This window comes from Camarhynchus parvulus, chromosome 1A (genome assembly GCF_901933205.1).
Source record: "Camarhynchus parvulus chromosome 1A, STF_HiC, whole genome shotgun sequence".
NCBI classification, from domain to species: Eukaryota; Metazoa; Chordata; class Aves; order Passeriformes; family Thraupidae; genus Camarhynchus; species Camarhynchus parvulus.
The window spans coordinates 558666-581942 of record NC_044586.1 but is presented as its reverse complement, the minus strand read 5'-3'; the positions used below and the strand labels follow the sequence as shown (position 1 = coordinate 581942).

Sequence of the window (23277 nt, the reverse complement as noted above, 5' to 3'; positions counted from 1 at the left end):
CTCACGCAGTGCCTTACTTCAGGGAGGGTCCGAGGCCTGAAAAGCTGTCATGGTGACACTGGGAGGTGCCATCGGTAAGAGCAATGGCTCTAAGGGGACAGTTTGACACTAATTGTAATTATAATCACAAATATAGATTTATAAATATAAATATATTTTTATAATTGTAAATATAAATTATACTATACTATTTATTAAATATTATAATATAACATTATAAGTATTATAATATATTATAATCTATAATATACATTATAATATAATGTAATATATATTATGTAATTATAAGTATCATTATATATGTTATTTTAATATAATATTATAATAACATATAATTATAATATAGTATTATAAGTATTATAATACAGCTATTATAAAATAACATAATAATTATTTTATATATTAATATATATTGTAATATTTATATAATTAGAATTTATCATGATTATGATTATTAATATTATTATTAATATATTATTTATTATTGTTAGAATTATTGCAGTTAACTTGGTAAGATATTTCCAATAATAAATATTTGGTAAGGTATTTCCCATAACAGTAATTTGGTAAGGTATTTCCAATCTCACGAGGAAATCTGTGATGTGCATTCCCTAGGATGTTGCTTATCCTAAGCTCGTTAAAATCAGTATAATCCCCTCACACAATAAAGTCAGGCAAAGGGCCCTTCAGGATGACTGTTGTCTTTCAGTCAAAGCTCCTCCTTCTGCAGCTGGAAGCTCCCTGTGCTTGCAGTAAATGAAGTACTGAGGTCAGGGCCTGCAGTTGCAGAACAGGAGTGTGTTTGAAGGACAGAGATCTAACTCGCCATAACTGGTGTGCCTTAATTGGGGATGAGCCCTGCAGCATGTGTCCCTGGTGTGCTGGGGGTGTGAATCTCCTTCTCCAAATTCCCTGGAGGAGGATGAGACAGACAGACAGACAGACAGCCTGCCAGACACTGCTGGGCTGAGGAGCCAAGGGCTCCCTCTCCCACAGCCTGGCTGGGTGGGAATAGAAATTGCTCAGTGTCCTTCTGCAGAGTGGAACACCCCACTGCTGAAAGAAACTTCTGTGTGAGGTGCAAGCACCACTCTGATTCTCTGGGAGACGTTGTGTTGAAGATAAAAATGAAAAGCGAGTTATTAAATACAATCTCTGTAACCTTGGCCATGCCAGAAAAGCCATCCAATGAAATACACAGGTTCCCAAATTCACAGGATATTGACCAAGTTAGGTTTGTAACTCCTCCTGGAAATCTGCTGACGTCTCTCCATGAATTTCAGTAAATCAGACCCTTCTGAGGAGGATTGTAAGTTTTGTGTTCCCTTGCGTGTTAGAACGCAGTGGAACCGTTATTTTCAGAAGTGTTTCACACATTCTTACAAACATACTATATTTGAGGCAAACACAGTAAAGAAGGGCAGGATTGGCCAGCTGTCAGTGTTTGTCTTCATTTTCCTTGGGTTCACACTCCACTTTATGTTAACATATATGTTCTCCACACAAAGCCAAAGGAATTTGCAGGCAATGTGGGGGAGTTGTGTGCCCTTCCCCACATGTTGTATCCTGAAAATGCAGCTCTGTGCCTTACCCATTGGTGGCTTTGAGGGAGACAAAGCCTCTCTCCATCTGACTTGTACAACAAGAGAAAAGGAAATGTGTGTTTTTCATGAGATACAGAGAGGACACACACAGTTCACTTTAAACTCAGCTGCTGACACAAAATTTTTCACAATTGCATAGATGTGCTGAGCACAGACTAGCTACTTTTTCCCTTTTTTTATTCAGGATGGTGGGATGAGAATAACCTTTAGCCATGGATGCCTAACATGTATAAATCATCTGGCATAGCATTGCAAGTTCCATTCCAGTTTTTATACAGCGAGATGAGGGTTATGAGCTCAGACTGTTCCCTCTTTATGTCCCTTTTCTGCTGTGGCTCAGGTTCCTTTTTCATTGTCCTAGTAATTCCAGTTAGTAACTAGTAATGGTGGACCATAAAGTCAGAATATTTCTGTGGTGACTGGAGCAGCTGGAATTTGGGAAAGTCATGGAGTAGGGGTCAGAGGGGACTCCCAGCTCCCTGTGTCAGTGGAGTTTTCCATCTCTGGGAGGTGTGGATATCCCATGGTGCTGCTCTCAGGGCATTGCTTCCCTGTGCTTTCATAGCCATGTTCTTTCCATTGCATGCCAGGTGATCCTGATGTCAATGTTGTTAAATACACAGCAGAAATATGGATGGGGAGGGTAAATATTGCAATTAATGTCCGTGATACTGGCAAGTGCGTTTTGCTGCTGTAGCCCTGGTTTTTCCTTTGGTGAATGTGATCACTGAGCAGAGGCCTGTGCTGTGCCGTGGTGTGAGCTGGAGAAGCTGAGATGTCCTGCAGTTGCTGATTTTGGCACAAACAAGGATGTCCCTGCGTAATGGAGGGCTGCAGTGTTCTGCCTCACTCCTGCCTCCCACGCTGGGCCACAGCCCTGGGCAGTGCTGCTGTTTGTCACAGAGAAGTTCCATGGCAGGAACGCTCCAGATGTCAGCCGTGGCAGGCACAGACCTTCCCTCTTCTCGTTCTGGATTCCTTGTCCCTGGTCATTATAAAGGAAAGGACATTGCTGCTCTGTGGAGGGAGGCAAGGAGATTCCCTGCTTGCCATCCCAGTGTGGGATAGAGATAAATTTACCTGTGGCTGGCTGAGGAAGCAATGCCACCCTGAGCAGCACCAAGAGGGTCACTCAAACAGGCTGCACATCACCTGAGCAGGCAGATGTGAGAACATCTGCAATGGGCAGGGGCAGAGCAGCCATCAGTGGTGTTCTGTGTCACAGTCACTGAAATATGCAGGTTTTGAGGAGTCTCTGAGCTCAGGAGATGAGAGAGCATGGCCATTCCATCTCTGCTGGACTTGTGGGCAGAATGCTGGATGTAGCAAAGGAGCAGAAGCACGAGTTCCTCTCTAATGCTCCATAATAACAATGAGTAAGTCTAGGCATTGTCTGTGCTTTGCCAAAGTCACTCTTAGCCTTGGAATGTGTGAGTATTTCACCTGAAAAAAAAAATTACTGAGTTCCAGACTGAATGAAACACAGAACTGCTAAAATAGCTTCTATTTGAGCAGTGCCCCTAATTCCCACCCACTCAAACACCTCCTCACTCATTAACCCCATCCTCAGACCCAAGAAACTCAAGTGAAATGAGAAATTTGGGAATGAGGTAATAAACAAAGATTTCTGGAGGATGTTATTACTTCATGATAGCATTTATTTCTTGTTGGTGTGTCTGCAGTAAAAGCTTCTTGGTGTTTCCATTGCAAACTCTTTGGCGCTCCCACCCCTTCTGCTTTGTAGGCAGCTACTCAGCCAGAAGCAATTTAAAATGTGCTTTTACATCAATTTTGACTCATTTTTTTGGATTGAAAAGAGTTTCGTGTTTTGATACTTCATTATAAAACATGAAAATTGCTGGGGTTTTTTCCTCCTAATCCAAATTTCCAGATGAACAATTTAAAGATATGGATTAGCTCTTTTGATAACCTAGCTGTATTATTACCAGTTGAAAAATGTCTCCTAAGATAATTTCAGTATTTCATGGTTTTGTGCAAGCAGATCCATCTTTCTGTTACAAATTTCCATACTGGAACTTGGTATGGAGGGCAGTTTCAAACAGCACTGTTTTCACTCCAGAGTCTGTTTTCTTTTTTTTTATTTCCTTTTTTTTTTTCAGTTTACTCGGTGCCTCAAAAAAAGTTGTGGAAACCCAATTTAATAAATAATCAGGGGTGGATCAGACATACTAATGGTTTATAGAGCTTGTTGCTAGTTAATCAGTGTTAATGTAGTTACTGTGGAGTTCTTTGAGAGGTAAATGGGAGTTTGTGGCCCTGCTGCCAGTGAAGGACATCAGGACATCCTTTTTGCCTCCATACCCTGAATTCAGAGGGGGGAATTTGTGCATTCACTCTTGTCTAGTCCAGAGAGCAAATGCTGAAGAGGCAGAGCAGAGAATGGGCCCTTCCTTAGGGTGACCTGTGGAAACAGGATGGCCCCGTGGCAGGGAGGGATGGTGGGGAGGACCGCATGGATATCAGAAGGCTAATTAATCACTTTATTATACTATATTATTCTATATTCTATATGTATATTATATATATATACACACACACACATATATACTATAGACAATATATATACTAGATATTATACTATATTATTCTATATATATATATCTATATCACATTACATCTAAACTGAATCTGCCAAGCTCTCAACCCTGCCCAGAATGTCATGACAGTCCTGGCAGTCCCAACACACACACACACACCCCTGGCCCTAATAGGCCAAGGAAACAAAACACCATCACTGTGGGTAAACAATCTCCACGTTGCATTCTGCTTTGGCACAAACACAGGCACAGCAAATGAGATAAGAATTGTGTTTCCTTTCTCTGGTGTTCAGACAATGTGAATCCCAGAGGTGTTCTTGGGAATTGTGCCTTGCTTTTCTCCGGGAGGAGAAATGTGGTGCCAGTAACCCAGATGGGACAGAGGGAGAAATGTGCAGTGCAGAAATGTGGAGAAGGTTGGATTTCCCCCTCTGGACTGGTGGTAGGGACAGAAGTTGCCCTTGCAGTGGGAACAGGAGGCTGCAGCCATTCCTGGCTGTCCTCATGGGCTGGTGGCACCAGGGCAGAGCTCCAGAGTTCATCTCATGGCTCTTCTTGTGCTTGCACAGCGTGAGCGGGACATGAAAGTTAGAGATGAAATTCCCTTTGATTTCCAGTCACATTGCTGTGCCTGCAGCTCCTTAAGGCTCCAGCACAGGGTGTGCCAAAGAGGAGCATGGGATGGAGATCCAGCTTTCTGTGCATGGGTGGCAGTCTGGCCTTGCAGTGTGACTGGGCCTTGCTGGCTGCAGTTCCTGGTGGTGGGAGTCAGAAACTGAACCCTCAGGGACTTGAGATGTTTGCAGAGACCACTTTGAGGAACAAATTCTCTGAGAATTAAAGACTGAACTTCTGTACATGTCCTCATGGAGTATGGAAAGTGTCACTGTTCCCATTACATCAGTGTAAGCATGGAAATGGTGAGATGAACCAAAAAACATCTTCTTATGTTATTTCCTGAGAGGTTTGCCAAAGCTTCACAGAGGTTCCAGGCTCTCTGGAGTTTTATGGGCTCCACTGGAGGGGGAGTTTTACAGAGCACACCCATTTTATCATAAAAATCAAATAAAAAATCGAACAGCTATTGGTTCTGTTACTTCATTTTGTTAAAGAGGGACTTTCCTATGGTGAAGCAAACTCCAAAATAATTACATTAATTGAGAGCTTTCTGCTCTCTCAGCATTTCTGTGTTCAGATAATGGCACTCCCATGCTCTGACATCTCCTCTGTGTAGCCTGTGCCCTCCCAGGCTCAAGCCCCCCAGTTAAACTAACACACATTTGGGGTTTTAAGCATCCAGCCTGTCCCCTCCCAAGCCCCCCAGTTAAACTAACACACATTTGGGGTTTTAAGCATCCAGCCTGTCCCCTCCCAAGCCCCCCAGTAAAACTAACACACATTTGGGGTTTTAAGCATCCAGCCTGTCCCCTCCCAAGCCCCCCAGTTAAACTAACACACATTTGGGGTTTTAAGCATCCAGGTTACCCAGCTTCCAGCAGTGGGGCTGATCTGAAGTTAGGCACTCCCAGGAATTCCAGGTTGATGGGACTCCCTGTTGAGAACATCAGAAGTCTGGCCAAAGCCAAACTCAGCTGCTTTCTGGTTTGGAACACAGATTTGCTCTGACACAGGGAGGCTCAAAATATTCTGCTTCAGAACTGGGAATAATCCCAGTTCCAATCTCTTTGATTGGAATTACAGTTTCCCACAGGTCTAACAGGTTTGATGGAGCAAGCCTTGTCTTTAGCAATGCCTAGAACAAAAGAGCTCTGTTCAGAAGAGGGGATTCCATGTGGGTAAGGCCAAAGGAAAGGTGGGTGTGAGCTGCAGCTTTCCCTAGTCCTTGTGCAATATTCTGCTTCTATGGAGAGGGATCACAGGTGCTGCTGGGGAGCTGCTGCCCTGGGCTGACACCTCCCCTTCACAGCAGGACCTCACAGGATCAGGTGGGACTTGCTGGCTTTCTTGGGCACTTGGGGAAGGAGATTTTAAAGCAATGAACATGAAAAAATATTACACGAGAGGTAAATTTAGTTGAATGTATTTGAAAATTTTCTGTGGCACAGAAACTCATAAACTGGAAAGGTTACACTGGAGGAGTGACATTCTTCTCCCCCAAAATAATTACCTGGCTCTGCTTTCTCCACCTCCAGAAGTAAAATTAAAGGAAATAAAATAACTTACACAGCTGAATAAAGATGCTGTGTCACATTCTATTAGTATTTTTTGCTAAGGAAAATGGGAAAGAGAAAAAAATCTCTTCAGAACTATTCTAGAAATCAGTTTGGTTTAGTGTAGCTCTCAGAGCAAATCCATTTTCTTCTGCAGCTGGGATGGTCTGTCCACCCCTGGCCTCTGCCTTTCAGTGTTCTTCTCCTACCTGTGCTTCCTCCTTCCTGGGCTCTCCCCAGGGAGGCTTGGCACGATGGAAGCAGCTGGGACACAGTGCTGAGCTCCCCTTCAGGGCACAAACATCACACTCCTCCCCCTGCCAGGCTGGAGGAGAGCAGCCCTGTTTGTGATGGACCGGGCTCGTGTCGCTCTCTGCCTCCTGCACTCCATCCAGGCCCTTTGGCCACACAGCACAGCTCAGGTCAAAGAGCAAATTAAATTCCTGGGTGAGCTGAGCAGATGTCGCTGGACTCCTGGATGTGTCAGATAGATGAGGAACAACGTTAATTTATCCCTCCAAGGACATTGGATACAGCTGCAGGATACCTAAGGTTCAAAAATGCTCTTAGTGTTGAAATGGAAACAGACAGGAAGGACAATGTTCCTCATTTGACTGTTTGATATCACAGTTAACAGATAAAGATACAACTATAGGAGGGCAAAAAATATCCAAGTGTGAGGTTTTACATCTGTTTATTTTCCCCTCCAACAAACTAATTTGGCACTGTTGCCTCTGGTAGGTGATTGTCATCTCCTTGCTACTTTAAAGAGGGACCTCAGTATTTTAGGACTCACTTCTTACCACAGCTTTTCAAGAAAAGGTTTCTAGAGCAGGCTGAGTGCAGAATACCTGTGTCACTGCTTCATGCCTGAAGAAGGGGGACAAGTCACCCAGGAATCTCAGAATCTCACCAGTATATAAGAACCTGATGCCATATCAGCATTCAAGTCAGCAGATCCATGTTCTCAAAATAAGAAATGCAGTTGACCTTAATCTTTCCACTACAAGCTCTGCACTTAACTTCAGGAGACACGGAGTATTCAGATTTGGAGTAATTAATTCAGTATCAGTCCTAAAGCAGGCACAGATTTTCCCTGACTTAATTCCCTGTTGAATACAACAACTTAAAATGCAAACAGAAAATCTATAAATAAAAACTGGAGAAAGAGTTGCTTAAGGAAATGTGTGTAAAATAGTGAAATGCCTTAATTATAGCTCGGCAATCTGAAATATATAGAACCTTATTTACAGTAATTCTGCTGGCAGTGCTTGCTGGTTAACTACTCTGGGCACTTCATGGGTAACAGTGAATGATTTTGTACAGCACCAGTCAAGCCAAGCAATGCAATATGAAATAAGGGCTTTGTCAAACGGCCACTCAGAGAATTTTGGGCTCTCAAATGAAAAATTACACTTACTGGAGTCAGGTGCTCTAGTTGCCAAAAATCTGGATATATGTATAAAAAACCCAAGCTCCTGGGAAGCATACCTGTGGTAAACAAATAGGCAGTAGTGGGGTTTTTCCCTGTGCACGGAAATGTCTGGGCCACTTTGGTGACTTGGGGCTGCTGATTTGCCAGAGCTGTGCAGTGTCCATGTGGAGCCCTCACTGAGACACTTCCTTACAGAGCAGTCAGCTCTGCTCTGCACGGTGGAGTAGCTGCTGGTAGAGGGAATGCAGTTCACAGAAGCAGTGCCCCTTCTGAAGCTGCACGTGCCTCTGGCACTGCCCACATCACCTCTGGCCATTTGCTGCACCCTCCACGAGGAACAGGCTGTCAGAAGGGTGTCCTTGCTTTAAACACATTCTTTGGCCATTCTCTCTAACATCAGAGGGTCCCACTGGCATAGAAATAATTAATAATAGTGGCAGCAAGAATACATTACATTCTGGTGCTGCACGGCAAACTAAAGGAATAAATTGTTGCCAGCTTGTGGTTTTTTTAATATTTTAGAATATGTACAATATTAATTACTTTCCTCGAAGGGGTCACTTTATCTGCAGCATTTCATCCAACAGGCTTTTTCCAGAAGACATTATCAAATTTCCTCTGCAACTGCACTCCATACAGTCCCTCTGTTTCAATTAGTGTCACATGGTGTGAACATGGTATGTATGAACATGTAGGCCACTTGGGCAGTTTTCCAGTTAAAATCTCTTCACTTGTAAGGAGCAGACAATCTCAGACACACAGTGTGCAATGATATTTTATCCCAGAGACTAACAGATCTTGTTGGTCTCTGATAGGAAGTGTCCATTGATAAGTTGCATCCTGTGGAAGGATTGTCTTCTTGTTCAGGCTGGGACGGAGGAGCCACGAGGTCTGGGCTCTAATCAGGAGTTTCCTTCACCCTTCCTGTGTCACCAGGAGCTGTCAGCTGTGTCGTGGGTGCTGCTTCTCACCTTGCTAATAGTTGAACAGAATTTATCCCCTGGCAAGAGTTAAGGACTGCTTTTCAAGGAAAACTGCTTTTCTTCACGTTTGAGGGTGTTGGAGTTGGTGTCTTTCCCATAGAAGCTCCTGCAAATACAGAGTTGTATTTTAGTCCTACCCATCACAGTTACACCAGTTTCTAAGAAAACTCAGAGCTGCCCTAAGCTGCACATGCGTGTTTTGCTTTGTTCAGTGCTCTGGAGTCAAAGCAAGCATTGTTTGGCCTGGAGACTGCAGTGGGGTTATTCTCAGGAGCAAGGGCTGCAGCCTGGAACCCTGGGGATCAGCTGCAGGATCCTGTTCAGGGGAGACCCGTGGTCACTGGTTCTAGCAGTGATGTTTTTCTGACATGGGAGAGATGGTGGTTACTGGGGCTGTGCCTGGGCACAAGTGGAGCCTTGTTCTCTTTGTGAATGCTGCACAGTTTTTCTAATGAGAACTTGTTTTCCTCAACGTTTCCTTCTAAGTCTCAGGGTTTTTTTTAAGGCTAGAGAGACTATTATGTTGTCTAGTCTGACAGAACAAGATGTAAAACATAACTGAGCACAATAAATCTTGTTTAAAGTTCACCTTCATGGAACACATCTGATCTTGACTGAAGCATCATGAGTCAGAATTTCTCTAGGTAGAGAATTCCTCCACGTGTCACCAATGCTCTCTCATTAGAAGCAGTACATTAATAATGTATTAACTAGCCCAGTCCCAAATTTCTAATAATTATTATTGTTCCTTGATATGTGATTTACTTACCTGTCTTCTTCTCTTTGGCTAACTGCAGAGAATAGCCAGGATGGGAGTTTAAGAGGAAGCCAGCTGGGTTTTGAGGCCATGGCAAGGAGCAGTGCAGCTTTTCTGTATTTAGCCTATTTTCTCTAGTCTCTGTGTGGTTCACATTTTGGGGTGAATTCCTGCAGCTTGCTGGGTTTTGCTGGGTGAATAAAGGGAAACTTTAGTGCAGACAAGGTCCTTTGCCCCAGAGCCTGCACACCCCAGCACTGGGAGAGGGCAGATCCTTGTGGGAATTGTTTGGGATAAAGGCAGGTGTGAATAACTCTCAGGAGCAGGAATAACTCTCAGCTGTGTTCAGAACTGTGTGGAACAAACCAAAATAAAATAAATCCCCAAATAAACCAAAATAATACTGGTAAGTGCATCTCAGGATCCTGAGCTCTATATGTTATTAATAGTATATGTTATATGTTGTTATTATTGTCTTTATTATCTGAAATTACCCCAAAGTGGAAGCTAGCAAATTCACCTTGCAGTGTGTTCTTTGGTGACTTTTTAAAGGAGCCTGCTGTCCTTGTGTTCAAATATTGTCTTTGTTTTCTGGCAGTCTCCCACTGGATGCAAGCAAGGGGCACCTAGAAGCCTCTGCTGAAGTTTGAATGTACAAATTACCCTGTCCCTTTGAAATGTGTAACAATCTTTGAAGGAAACTCTGACAAAAATAAAATCTGGCATTTCAAATATGTAAATAAAGAACTTTTTTGGTAGAATATCTAGCAAGCATTGCTACCAATCACTAATGAGTGCAGCTTTAATTCTAATTTCTGAAGCTTTTATCTATGTTGCCAGTAATTTAAAAAACCTGTCTCACAGTAGGATGTACATCAAATGTTTGTTTTCAGTGAAATAATTTTTCCTTTTCAACTGAAAACCACCTGAGCAGATTCAAAATTAGGCAAAATTGCAAAATTCTTTTTGCCTTAATCTAAGTTTTCGTGCCTTATGTAAGCATAAATTTGAGGTAAAGAAAAATGAAATTCATGTATTCTGAGTGAGTCTCATTTCATACCATTCCCCCCTCCCACCCCTGATTATGCAAAAAAACCCCACCAGAAACAAAGAGCAAGGCCATTCATGTGTATATTTTTAATGATGGGTCTCGGAATGACACAGAAATTGAAGTGGTGGATCAGTCAACAGTTCAGACACTCAGGGGCTGTGGTTTGTAAATTCATCACTGTGGCATCCTCGCTGAAAAACCACTTTATCAGAAACAAATTTATTGCAGTCACTGATTCAGTTCCCACTACCACCTGTCTCTCTCTGTGTTTTTTTTTTTTTATCAACAGCTCTTAATCTCCACTGTTCACTAATAAAAATATTTTCATAAGAGATAATACTGTAATCCAAATGCCTATAGGTGCTTGAATCAACTATTCCTGCCTGTGTAATTGCTAGCACTTTGTTCAACCCTTTTGAAAGTCGCTATTAAATCTCATTCTCCTTTTCTGTATTAATAGAACAAGAAGTCGTTTTGAGGGTAGCCTCGGAGCAGTGATGAGCATTGTTAACGTGGAACAACAATGCCCAAGGGGGAGCTTTCCAGAGCTGCCCTCACCTCAGGGCTGTGCTGTTGGTGTGCTGCAGAGTCATCCAGCCAAGAGCTCTTGGTCCATTCACAGAGTTCAGCTGAATGTTTCTGCTCAATACAGTGGGAGAATTATAAATGGTTTTGGTGGTGGCCTAGGGAGAAAGGGGGTTTTTTTTGTTTGATACCTTAAAAATAGAGGGGCAGCATTAAAAAATTAACAGTACCACCTGCTTGTTTCAAAGTGTATCAAATGGTGCTTTTGTTCTGATGATTTTGCTTCCTTGCAGATTTTCACAAGAGGTTAATGAGAAAAGATTTACAAAACATGCAATATTGCACATAGGGAGGGGAGACAAAACATAATCATTCAGTTACAAACAAACAATAGATGTTACTTTTTAGTTGCTTTTTCAGAAGCCCAATTCTGCCTCCTTGTAGAAGTATTATGTATCTTTTTAAATTCAGAATATTATCCTTGTTTATTATGTATAGACATCATAAAAAATATGTATATATAATATGTATAGGCATATAGATAAAAAGTCCTTATACCCTACACAGTAATGAAACCAAGACCTCAAAAAGTGCAAGGAAAACACTGTTATTCTGTATCACACTGGGTTTGAGCCTCTTAATTTGTACCCTGTGTGGGATATAAGGACTTTTTATCTACAGGGTCTTGACTGCTTTATTGTGGCCAAGGCATTCCCTTGCAATCCGTGAAGCACCACAGCTTTAGGCAGGTTTATTTTTGCTGTACATAATAAACAAGGGTAATATTCTGAATTTTTAAAGACACATAATACTTCAAGAAGGCAGAATTGGCCTTGTGAAATAGCAATTAAAAAGTAACGTCTATTGTTTGTTTATAGCTAAATGATTATGGTTCCTCTCCCCTGCCCATGTGCAGTATTGCATGGTTTTAGATGTATTTTAGATGATAGTTTAATATTGCTGCAGAGATTTATTGATTGTTCTGAAATCTGATGCCATTAGGGAAGCAGGGGTAGAAATATTCTTTTTTTGGAGTTCAGTTTGTCCATTAAATGAATTACAAATTATTGTCATTTAGCCATCTTGCAGAGCACTTGGTCACCACTGCCCTTTCCTTGGGTATGGGCTGGAGATGTCCTGAAACATTTAAATATGAATAGACAAGTTCAATAATGCAAAAGCTCAAAAACAGTGAAACTTTAAGAAATGTGCTGCGTGTTGTGTATTTCTTTCCATTTTTTGAAATAGGAGCAATCTTCCTGGTTAAATAGGTTTCAGACCTTTGCAATTTCATAAACACTTATTTTTCCTTTGAGAGCTGGGCCTGATACTGCTTTTTCTGTAGAATAGTTGGTTTGTGTTGCAGACAGAGACTTTTAAGAGAGGACTCTAACAAGGGACCTTTTATAAAATTTTATTGAATGTTTGGTTTTAATTCTCAAAACAAGTCAAATTGAGGTGAGGTGTTGAATCTGATAACAGGAGGACAGAAGGTTTTAAAAAGCATGAATGAAGGCTTTATAGATTTTGTTTCACCCCTCCTTCCAGGTTACTCCACACCACACTGTGTGTTTCAATCTCTTCAGGTGTGTCCATCCCTGAAATGAGAGTAAAGCATACATTTGAAATTTCATATATTCCAGTTTTTCACCTGAAAATAAGGCCTTCTTCTGGGATGTTGCATGGAAAAATTCCTTTCTAGAGCTTATTTGGTCTTTGCATCTATCACTGAAGGATTTCTTAGAGTTAACCGGGGTTTCTAATAATTAATGGACAGCCCTGTACCATTGATAAGTGTGTGTTTATATTGACTCTAAGGGTTCCCCACAACTCAGCTGGGAGTGGACTCCTGCAGTAATTGCTAAGTACAATTTTGGCATTCCCTGTCCCAGACACCTTACAGCCTGGGGGAAAACAGGGAAAACACAGCGAGTGAAATAAAGAAACAGGGAAAACACAGCGAGTGAAATAAAGAAACATGAAATGGAAGCACGGAGCCCATCACACCCAGCAGCTTCCCAGGGCTTGGAGATGTTTCTGCTGGGAGTGCTGGTGTGCCTGGGCTCTCTCAGGAAAGGAAGGATGTGCAGTAGCTCAGGCAGTGGGGATCAGCTCTGTGCCTGCCCTGAGTCCCTGGGCACACAGGGAGCTGGGACACTTCTCATGGTGATGTCTCTCGTCCATCCCTGGAGGAATGAGTCACAAAAGGGAGGATGACAATTCATGTCTTCCAACACATACGTGCTAAATAAAAAATGCCCATTGGAGGGAAAAGACCTCCTCTGCCGTGGGAGAAGTTTTGGGAAGATGCTTCATTAATTTATTTATGTATTTGTTGCTGGTTTCTTTGCTGTGTTCCTCCCCAGCCCACGTTTTCTCCTGTCTGTTTCTGTCTCCCAGCAGTTGTATGCTGCCCAGCTCGCTGCCATGCAGGTGTCTCCAGGAGGCAAGATCCCTGGCATTGCCCAGGGGAGCCTTGGTGCTGCCGTGTCCCCCACCAGCATCCACACAGACAAGAGCACAACCAGCCCTCCTCCCAAGAGCAAGGTACTGTACCCAGCCTGGGCCTCCGGGCTGCAGCAGCTGTGTCAGGATGTCCCCCTGCAATGGGAGAATATTTGGCTGTTGCAGAACATCTGGGAAGAATTCAGCTGAGGAATGCAGGGACAGAGCAGTCCTCAGTGGGTGACAGCAGGAGCTGGGTAGAACATGTGTCCTTCCTTTTTGTTAGTGCCCTCCAGCATGCTGTCCATGTCCTTTATCCCGTCAGGAGAGATTCCCTGAATTGACAGCGGTGTCCTGTTTGTACCCCAACAGTAAAGGAGCACAGATTAAAAATAACCAGACAAATAAATAATACCATTGTCAGCCCAGTGAGATACGTGTTCAGGGAATGAGAGACATGGCTATAAGTCAGGAGCTGCTGTGTTGATGAATCAAGCTCTAGGTCATCTCTTCTCTCTCCTTACTGCAGAGTCTCTGACTTGCTGTGGCTTTTCCTTGGCTTGGCCTCTTCTCTTAGAGCAAGAAATCACCAAGCTGTGCAATACTTGATTGTAGATCTTAGGGTTTTCTAAAAAGTGTTTGGTTACCCAGTTTGTGCATTTTACAAGAGGGGGAGTCATGTGTGTGGCTGGCAGCTTGTAGATCTCCTACACTTAAAGAGTCTCAGGGTTGAATTTGCTTCTCCTGTGCAGCAGGAGAGGGTCTCAGGAGATCTCAGGGGCACAGTGTGGATTTTGTGGCAATTGCAGGATTCCAAGGCCTGCCATATCTGCTGGTAACATTGAGCATAACCATTTTTACTGGCAGCTGTAGAGATCAGTTCTGTTCTCTCTTTTGTTTTATTGCTTTTTCATAATTTCAGGAGTTCAGTGCCTTTGGCTTGCAGCTCCGTAGGAGACACACAGAACTTATTTGTCAAAGGGGGCGAATAAGCTAAAAAAGTGGGCCAGAAGGAAAGGAAGGGGGCTCCAAAAGGCTGTAAAATTGTGCAGAGTAAGTCCTGTGCTGCATGCTGTTTTCAATCTGCTGTGTGCCAGTTGGAGGCTGGGAGAGAGCGCGAGGGAAGGAGAGGGGATAATGCTGAGAAATGATGGAGTGGCTGTGACCTCCCAGCTCAGCCTGGAAATCCCAGACATTGATTTCACTTAGCAGTCCTGCTGAGAGAGCCGGGAGTTCAGCTGGGATAAAAGAACAAGGCTCTGTTCTAATGGTAATGGTGTGTGACAGACACATCCCTCTGTCTGTCCTCAGCAGCGCAGCGAGGTGGGAGCTGCACTTGGGGCACCTGACCTGCCTGGGCTGCTCTGAGCTGTGAACCCAGCCTGGGAGCACGGTTATTTATCATACTAAACGCTAAAGAAACCTTGCTGGAGCCCACAGCAATTAGAATAAGGCTTACACAATAGTGCAGTGGCCTGGCTCAGGAAACACATTGGCAAATCCATCACAATGGCAGAAACTGAGGCTTATGTGTTGGAACTAAACACCTTCCTTGGTGTCTGTGTGGACCTTTCTTTGCTTTTTCAAAGCTTGTTTGTGTTCAACAGCTTTAAAAGTTTATTTTCTTTGCTGATTTTTTATATGTAATTTTTTCTAACTGTCGTCAGGGAATACATCTTGAGTTTCATAGACTTTTTTTTATTTATTTTTTTTAATCCCCATAAGCTATTTGGTTCCTGAAGTTAGTTTGTGGTGATCTTTCTCACTTTTACTGTACAGACCTCCACAGAGGAATAGTTAATGCCTTAGAATAGCTTTCAGTAGATGCTGTTTACTGAATCTCTGTTTTCAGCCCACAGCTTACACTGGCACAGCTTTGGTAATACCCTCAAGTGTTTGGAGACAAGGAGACAGCCTCACCTGAGAGTGTGTCAAGCTACTGGCAAACATCTAGGTCACTTCTGAAAAGCTGTGGCATTTTCTCCTCTCGTGTGGTGTTAAAGTTAGTGTGCTGCTCTTTGCAAGGATTCTTCAAAGTCAGCCTCAGCAGCAGATGGAACAACTGTTGGCTCTAGAAATGCTGAGAAGCATCAGGGGGAGTTTGCCAAGGATCATCCTTTAAATCTAGTAAGACTTGAAAACATCGCTGAAACTCCTCTAAGACCTTGGCAGCTCCTGTTCTGGCAGGGCTTTTATCAGTGGCCCCAGCAGTGTTTGAGCGCAGGCTGGCCCTGCTCCCCTTGCAGCAGCTGTGGCCTGGAGAGCCCCGTCCCTCCCAGCTCTGCCTCTCAGGGAGCCACGAGAGGGGCTGAGGGCTGAGTGCTGCACACATTCTGGCAGCCTTGCTGAGCAGCCCGAGCTGGGGCTGTGCACTCTTCCAAGGAGGAGAGCCTGCCAGCAGAGCTGAGGGAAGGAGCGGAGCTGCTGGTGGAGGCTGTCCAAGGAGAGGCGCGCGTCGTGCGGAAATGGCTTTCAGCACGGCTTCTCCTGGAGCGCTCCGAGACAGCCGGTGTGCTGATCGCACCATCCACATCCCAGCCTCCTCCTGCTCAGCCCCGAGAGGCAGAGAGCCCTGGGCTTTGCCACGTTGGGCTGGATTTCCAGTCTGCCTTGGTGGTGTCAGGGCCCCCGTGCTGCGCTGCTCCCGGCTGGGGAGGGCAGGCAGAGGTGCAGGTAGGGACCAGGCCAAACAACTTCCCAGCCCTCCTTGTGGGTCATTTCAAGCCTCTTGCTTGTACAGGGCCAGGCACAAGGTAAAACAGAGCAGTAGGCACTGTGTTTGTCTGAACTGTGACCTGTGCCATGCTGCCAGGGCTCCCACCTGATAGCTCCAGCCCTCAGTGCCCTCAGATCAGGTGCTTCATACCTGCACAAGGACAGCAGCTCCAGCCCCACCTGTAGATGGTCAGGGCCCTGTTCATTCCTGCCTTTGTGTCTGGCTTTTTATGTGGCATGGATAAATACAGAATCTAGGGCTGCACACTGCAATATTGTGGCCCTTTCCATGGAGCCTTTCAAGTGCAGTAGTTCTGGAGTGAGTTTTCAGTGCAGCTTGTAAATGTAGCTAAACATTCCCCCATTAAATGGAGCAGAGTGTATTGTCTGTAGCATCTGCTGTAAAACAGGAGCAATTCAGTGTGAAATGTGACAGGAGAGAATTCCTGGGCACTTCTCTTTTAACCTTGCTGTGGCCTCAGCCCTAACCCTACTCCCACTTGTGTCTCCATCAATGACAAGAGCACACAGATTGTCCAAATCAATTTTTTTTTGTTCTATTCAAATACTTCTGGCAGTGATGCTGTGCAGTAGCACCTGGGAGTTGTGACAAGGAAGGGAAATGTGTTTCAGACAAGGCAGGAGCAGCACTGAGCAGCTGGATACACACAGTCAGATTCTCCTCAGCTGCAATATTCAGAGAAATATCGATCTGAGTCTTTAACTGAAGAGGGTGCTTTGGTTTCACATTATCTGCTCACCAAAGTGAACACTTCTGATGGAATTTCCTTCGTGTCACCTATGGGCAGCAATTCAGTGGCCTTTGAAAGTTCTGGTGCTTGTGCACATGGGCCTGGAGGTGGCCCAGCAGGTTCTGGTTCTCTCCAGAAGAACTCCTTCTGTGGGGAGCTGGTTGTGGATTTTCCTGTCCCAGCCATAACTGATGGTGGCACTACCTGGTTTTGGTAGGAAAGCTTTCTTTATAAAAATATAGTGGAAAAAAGGAATGGAAATTCCTTTTCCTTATTTCCTTGTCTGAATGAAATAAGAAAAAGGCCCTAAAACAGTAAAATCTGTATCATCTCCATGATATTTCTGATTCTATCCAGGCAAATTGTTGACTTGAACTTCATTTTCGATGACCACCCTGAGCAGCCCTGTTAAGTTGGGTGCATTTGTCTCCCTTCCTCTCATCTCTCCCTTTCATATGGTGGTGCAGAATGTGCAATTTTATCCTGGGAGATCTTGGGGGAAGCATTAGTCCCCATTGTGTGCATCACTCACTTGCCACATGACTGGGTGTGGAGGAGCCTGGTGAAAAGTGGACACACAGACTCCTTGTGCCCCCAGAGCTGCTACTTTTGAACATGCTCATGGAAAGCATCTAATTTCAATTGATAAAATGCCTGTGTACAGGTGATTGTGTTGCAGGGGGACAAATTCTTCTCCCTGGAGAGCAGAGAAGAGGAACCTGTCTGGAACTAACCCACAGCACAATTAGGCCCCGTGTACTGAGGGCACTCCTTGTCCTGTTTAGTGGCTGGAGAGCTCAGCAGCTGCTGAATGCCTGAATGCCAAGCAACAGGAAATTAAGGCATTTCTAAAATACTTCAGTATTTTAGAACGAAGGACAGCAGTTCTCACCAAAGTGATGCAAGACACAGCGTCCCTGATAAACCACTGGGCTGTATTTACACAACTTTTATCTCCAGCATTTGCAAGCTCTTCTGTTTGTGAGAGTTTCCAGGCTGGACACAATTCTTCATATGGCACTGATTTAAAAAAAATAAATCCTTGCTAAATTAATCTATTAATCTTTTCAGCACCAGAATAACAATTAGCACCAGAATATTATACATCAGTACATCCAAAACATTTCCAGTGATTGCATTTCCCAATCCCCTTGCCAGAGCATCAAACAGGTCAGAAATAGCTGTAAGATAATCAAGGGGAAGTTTACAGTGCAGTGATGAGTAGGGAGCTGTAAGCTCATCTGTGCTCTGCTCTTTCTTCAGTCTCCCTGCCCATCTTGTAGGTAATAATCTCTTTACCTGGGAGCCTCTCTCCTTTGCTGCCCATGCTTTTGATCCTAAATAGTAAAATGGGGAGCTGGTGACAGAATCTTTGAAGTTGTTTTCCTCTTCCTTGCTCTCCTGCCTGTATCTGACATGCAGGCATACAAACAATGACTTTTTAAACCATTTGCTGGAGCACAGGGAAATGATGAGTATTAATGGAACTTCTTAAGGTGCTTTTCTAAAATAGCAAATGGGCTCCAAACAATACAAAGTCCTAAAAATAGCATTAAAGGGCTTTAGGAGAGCATGCAATCCAGAGCTGCATAATGCAACAGAGAAAAAATACAATTTTCTTCTGGTTGCAGTGGTTTTTGCTGATACTCCTTGAATTTGGGTGGTCTTGGTCTGTGGGGAGAGTTAAAAAATATAAAAAATATCTAGCAGAAGGTCTTTGTGCTGAAGAAGGGGAACCAGCCATGATGAGAAATACACCAAGTTCTTTCTTCACTGAAAAGATGGGGAGCCAATATTAGCTCCAAGTTAAATACAGATAACAAACCAGGGAGTTGTGCCAATATCAGATTAATGGATCGTTTCCTTCAGAATGGGAAATTCTTGGTAAAGGTCATCCTTTACTCCAGAGATTTTTTAGCCATCCTTTATTCCAGAGATTTTTTAGACTCTGGGCTGTTAAGAGTCTCTAAAACATGGAGTGTGTTTATCCAGGAGCACAGGCTTGTGCAGGTGATGGCAGTGCAGCAATGTCCCTGTCTCAGGGATTAGGGGGAGCTTGAAATGAAGCAGGGAACTCTCACTCTCCCAGGTAATCCCAGAATGGAACCAGGTACATCCTGTCAGGAATTGAATCTTCCCTTTTGCAGCTCCAGATCAAGTGCTTGAGCATTTCCCTGTGTGTCAGTAGCCCAAAGAAAGGTGCAGAGGCTGTAGTGGCAGCAGCAGAGCCACCTTTTATCAAACGTACAACTCCTTCTCAGCACAGGAAGGGAATTTCTGAGGTGGTGGAATGAAGTCCCAGTGTGATCAGTCTGACAGGAGCTGCTTGTTTTGTCTGCACAAGGGTTTGTATCCACGCTGCATGCTGGATTTGAAATTAGCTCCTCTTGACATGCTCTGACAGAATGCAGCTCAAAGGAAGCAGCAGGGAAATGCGTTGTGCAGGAAGGATTCCTGAGTGATAATCACCTAACAAGGGAGCTCCAAAAATATTTTAATCTGAAACATTTTAATCTCTAATCCCTGGTAGCTCTGGGTATCTGAAGAGAAGCAAAATTTAGCAGCAGAGTGGAAAAATCAGTTTTCTTCTCAGATTCAACAAGACAGTTTCTTTTGGATTAGCATTAACTTTAGATTTACATGAAGTGCTTGGCGACTTTTCACTCAGGTTTCTCAGAACTACACACGTGTTGTACAGAATGCAGTTTGAATTGTTCAGTGTAAAATGAGCTGTTGCAAAAGAGGGATTCAGAGACATTTTGTGGAAAGCATCACTTTAGAGTACACATATTTTTCAAAGCAGCGTGGCTACGTGTTTTGGTTTTATAATGGAGCCTCCTTAAGGTCCAAGGTGCTGAAGTCTTGTGAGGATGTAAGAATCTCATTTAAACAAAAATCTTCATGTTGTCATGCCTGAAACTTAGAGATTGGTATAAACGTATCTCAAAGGCTTAGAAAGCAGCTAAGAAAATTAATCTATGAGTTACTTTTTTATTAAAGTGGGATTAATTTTCAGTCTCAAATGATAGAAGATTTCATCTTGACAATTCTGCTAAGACATAAATACCTCACAGCAGAATTAGACTTTCTAGTGTAGAATCTCCCAGTAAAAGTGTCTCAGGAGTATCCAAAGAACATCAGAGGCAGACAAGCTGATGAGGCAGGATCTACCATATGAAACTGGTTTAAAATTTCACTTTTGGTCACATGTCCTCATCCATTAATGCTGTCAGTCTGTGGATTCCAATGTGTACGTTTTGTGCTAATGAATGAGTTCAGTTTCTGTTTGCTGCATTTTACCTTGCTGCTTGTAAAGCAAAGATAAGCTATTGCCAGAACTGGTTACACAAAACAAACAAAAAAAAATTAGGAAAAAAGTGTTTGATAGAAGATTTCTGAGTATCTTGGAGGGGAAGGCCATGTCTGTGATGGGAGCAGCGCAGAGAGAGATTTTCAATTTAGAGTCGTGCTGTTACAGAAGTATTTTAATTTTTGAGGTATTTCATAAGTAAAGCAGCTTTAATTCCGTGTACAATTAGGAGAAAACCTATGCATGTAGCAATGCTGGAGAGCGTTTTTGTCATGTGGGTTCTTGTGAATGTCTTTCTTTGCAAAGGTGGCTCTCTCTGAGAGCAGTCATTCCAGGTCACTGATTATTTTTGTCTTTAGCCATGCTAGGAGCTGTATAGGCTTCAGGTTACAGCTGTAAGTTAATATATTTTGAATTGAGCTTGTTGGTTGCCTCAGTCAATCTTGAGCTCTGCTAATCTAAACTCTTGGCTTTTTTCTGCTTTGCTTGCAGATCAGAGTGACCCCTTTTTGTGCTTATTTCCAATACTCTTAGCCTTCTCTGAAATGATCTTCTTTCCTTTTCTGGGTACTCTCCTCCTAGTTTCAAATGTCCACAGGAAATGGAGTCTGCAATTAAAAACTTGAAATTAATTAATTTATCTCTATTTGCTTATTATTTGTTATTTGTATGAATTGTATCTCATTTGTATAAACGAGTGGGTAGTCTGTACCCTTCAATATTTCCTGTAAAGGCACAGATCAAATTTGGGGTCAGGAAAATCCAGCACACGCACACACAGATGAATGCTGAGGCTAAAAATCTCACATTTGGACAGCTCTCAGCAGTGGGACATCTGAAATCTCAAATGGATGTGGTGTGTCCTGCTCCTGCTCCAAATGGGGTGGCTCAGTGCAGGCTGGAAGGATTCCCATGACGATCTTTGGGACTCACTTTGTGAGCCCCTCTGGGCTCAGGCAGAGCAAATAGTGCTGTGCAAGTACGTGATATTAGTGGTGAGGAGATAAAATTATCTTGTGCTTTCCGAGCGCCCCAGTGTCTTGTCTTGATGGTAATTAACTGGTGACATACACATGGAGTCAGTGCTCTAGGATCCGTGCCCAGAATAAGTCACAGAAACACTGCAGCTTCAGCGTAGGAGAAAAGGGTGAAGGGGGCTTTTTTTCCCTTTTTTTAAATTTGTTTTTTCTTCTGGATAAGATATGAAGACTGCCCAGAGCTGGCCCTCTTCAGAAAAAGCAAATCAGTCTCTTAGAATTCTTTTTTTTTAAGATGTCAACTTCCCTCTCATACACTTCTGTGTGGACAAAGAATGTCTTAATATCTGTATCGAAGTCATCATTAAAATAAAAGGAGATCTGTAGACATCAGCTCTAGATCATCAAGAAATGGCTCGTGGGTAACCTTTGGCACAGCTGAACCCCCTGGAGATGAGCCAGAGCTGGATCCTCTGCCTTCAGGGGAGCCAGGAGGTGCACTGGAGGTCTCTTCTCCCTGCCTGTCTCCCTTTCCATCCCTGACAGTGTCAGCTTCTGGGAGGTACAAGTGCTCTGGCTGAGTGATGGAAATGCATTTGGATGTGTTCTTAAATAGACATTTGTTTTATGCCTGAAAAGAATAGGTCGGTCTTAACAGTGCGGTGCTGGGGGATTTTAAAGGTATTTTGTGAGGCAGTTGTCAGCATTACAAAAACTATTTTAACCAATTGTTTAGGCTTGAGGAGCAGCATGGAGTAGCTATTGTGTGTGGTTGCATGCATGTTCTCCAGAATTCACAGGGAAGGGGTAGATAAAAATCTGCCTAATTTGACATAATGGAATTTTAGCTCTCCTGTGATCTGCCTTCAAATTCCTGCTGAGTCTCTACAGTGTAACAAAAATACTAGTTTGCTGTTGTTAATTTTAATTTCTAAGATGCAAGGTTTTAAAAGGAGCTGAAAGTATTCAGCATCTCATGGGGACAAACTATGAGTCTTACTAATGAATCCAGCAATTAGTGGTTCATTGTGCCTGCCAGCAATTTGGCCCCAGTTCTGGTCCTGATGGTGATTTCATTTCTGCTGGTGTGAAGCAGGAACAGGATCTGAAGCCTGTGCACCAAGGGGGGCTGAATACTTCTTCAGCACTCTTCTGCATTCTGCAGCAAATAGTAATGAACACAGGTAGGGTCTATATATATAGATATAGATATAGATATAGATGATTAGATATAGATAGATATAGATATATAGATAGATATAGAATCACAGAATTTCTAGGTTGGAAGAGACCTTTAAGATCATCGAGTCCAAACATCAGACATGTCTGTGAAATTGCATGGCAACACCAACATTTGCAGCCCTGTACGTTTAGGAATTACTATTGATGTTATATATTTAATTCTCTCTCCCTCTTCCTCTTCCTCCTCCTCTATATCTATGTCTATAAACCTTAAACTGCCTCCAGTTTCTGCAGCTGCTGGTTGGATTCCATCTTGCTGCTAAAAGGAGGTGAAACATAAAGATACCCAGCAGGATCGAGTGTAAATTCATTCTGATTTTAGTGATCTGGATGTTTTCAATGGCATGCAAACATCAAAGACAGATGAGCTTTGTATTGATAGCTTTCCTTAGACAAGCTATTAGTTGGAAAAACAAGTTGTCAAGCAGGTCATGGCTACAGTAGCAAACCACATTTTGCCATTTTTGTAGCAGTTGTATCTGTACATAAATGCAGTGTACATTATCCTTGCACTGCATATTGCTAGGCTGTACTTGCTGCCTCTCCTAGTGAGAAATCTGCCTAGGCTGCATGGAGACATCCAAAGTCACAGAAAACACAGGTGTTTTTTGAAAAGGAATTTCTTAGCCCCCTGCCAGTTGTCCAAGCTGTTTGAAATCTCTTTTCTTTCAAGGTCTTTGGACTTGTTTCTTCTAAAGTTTCCAACAGCTGGGGCTTTTTTGTTTTGGGTTTTTTTGGGTTGTTTTGGTTTT

At 43.2% G+C, this 23277-nt stretch overlaps 1 protein-coding gene across 10 annotated transcripts in view; it reads left to right on the top strand.

The window, feature by feature from the left end:
• Positions 1-23277, top strand: part of SOX5 (SRY-box transcription factor 5) — a 604730-nt gene that overhangs the window by 539724 nt on the left and 41729 nt on the right. For 9 of the 10 annotated variants that reach the window (XM_030959507.1, XM_030959511.1, XM_030959510.1 and 6 more), the window contains one exon: positions 13485-13631. In XM_030959507.1, the coding sequence (XP_030815367.1) occupies positions 13485-13631 (147 nt within the window). The remainder of the gene's footprint in view (positions 1-13484; positions 13632-23277) is intronic. The other variant, XM_030959508.1, reaches the window with a different exon arrangement.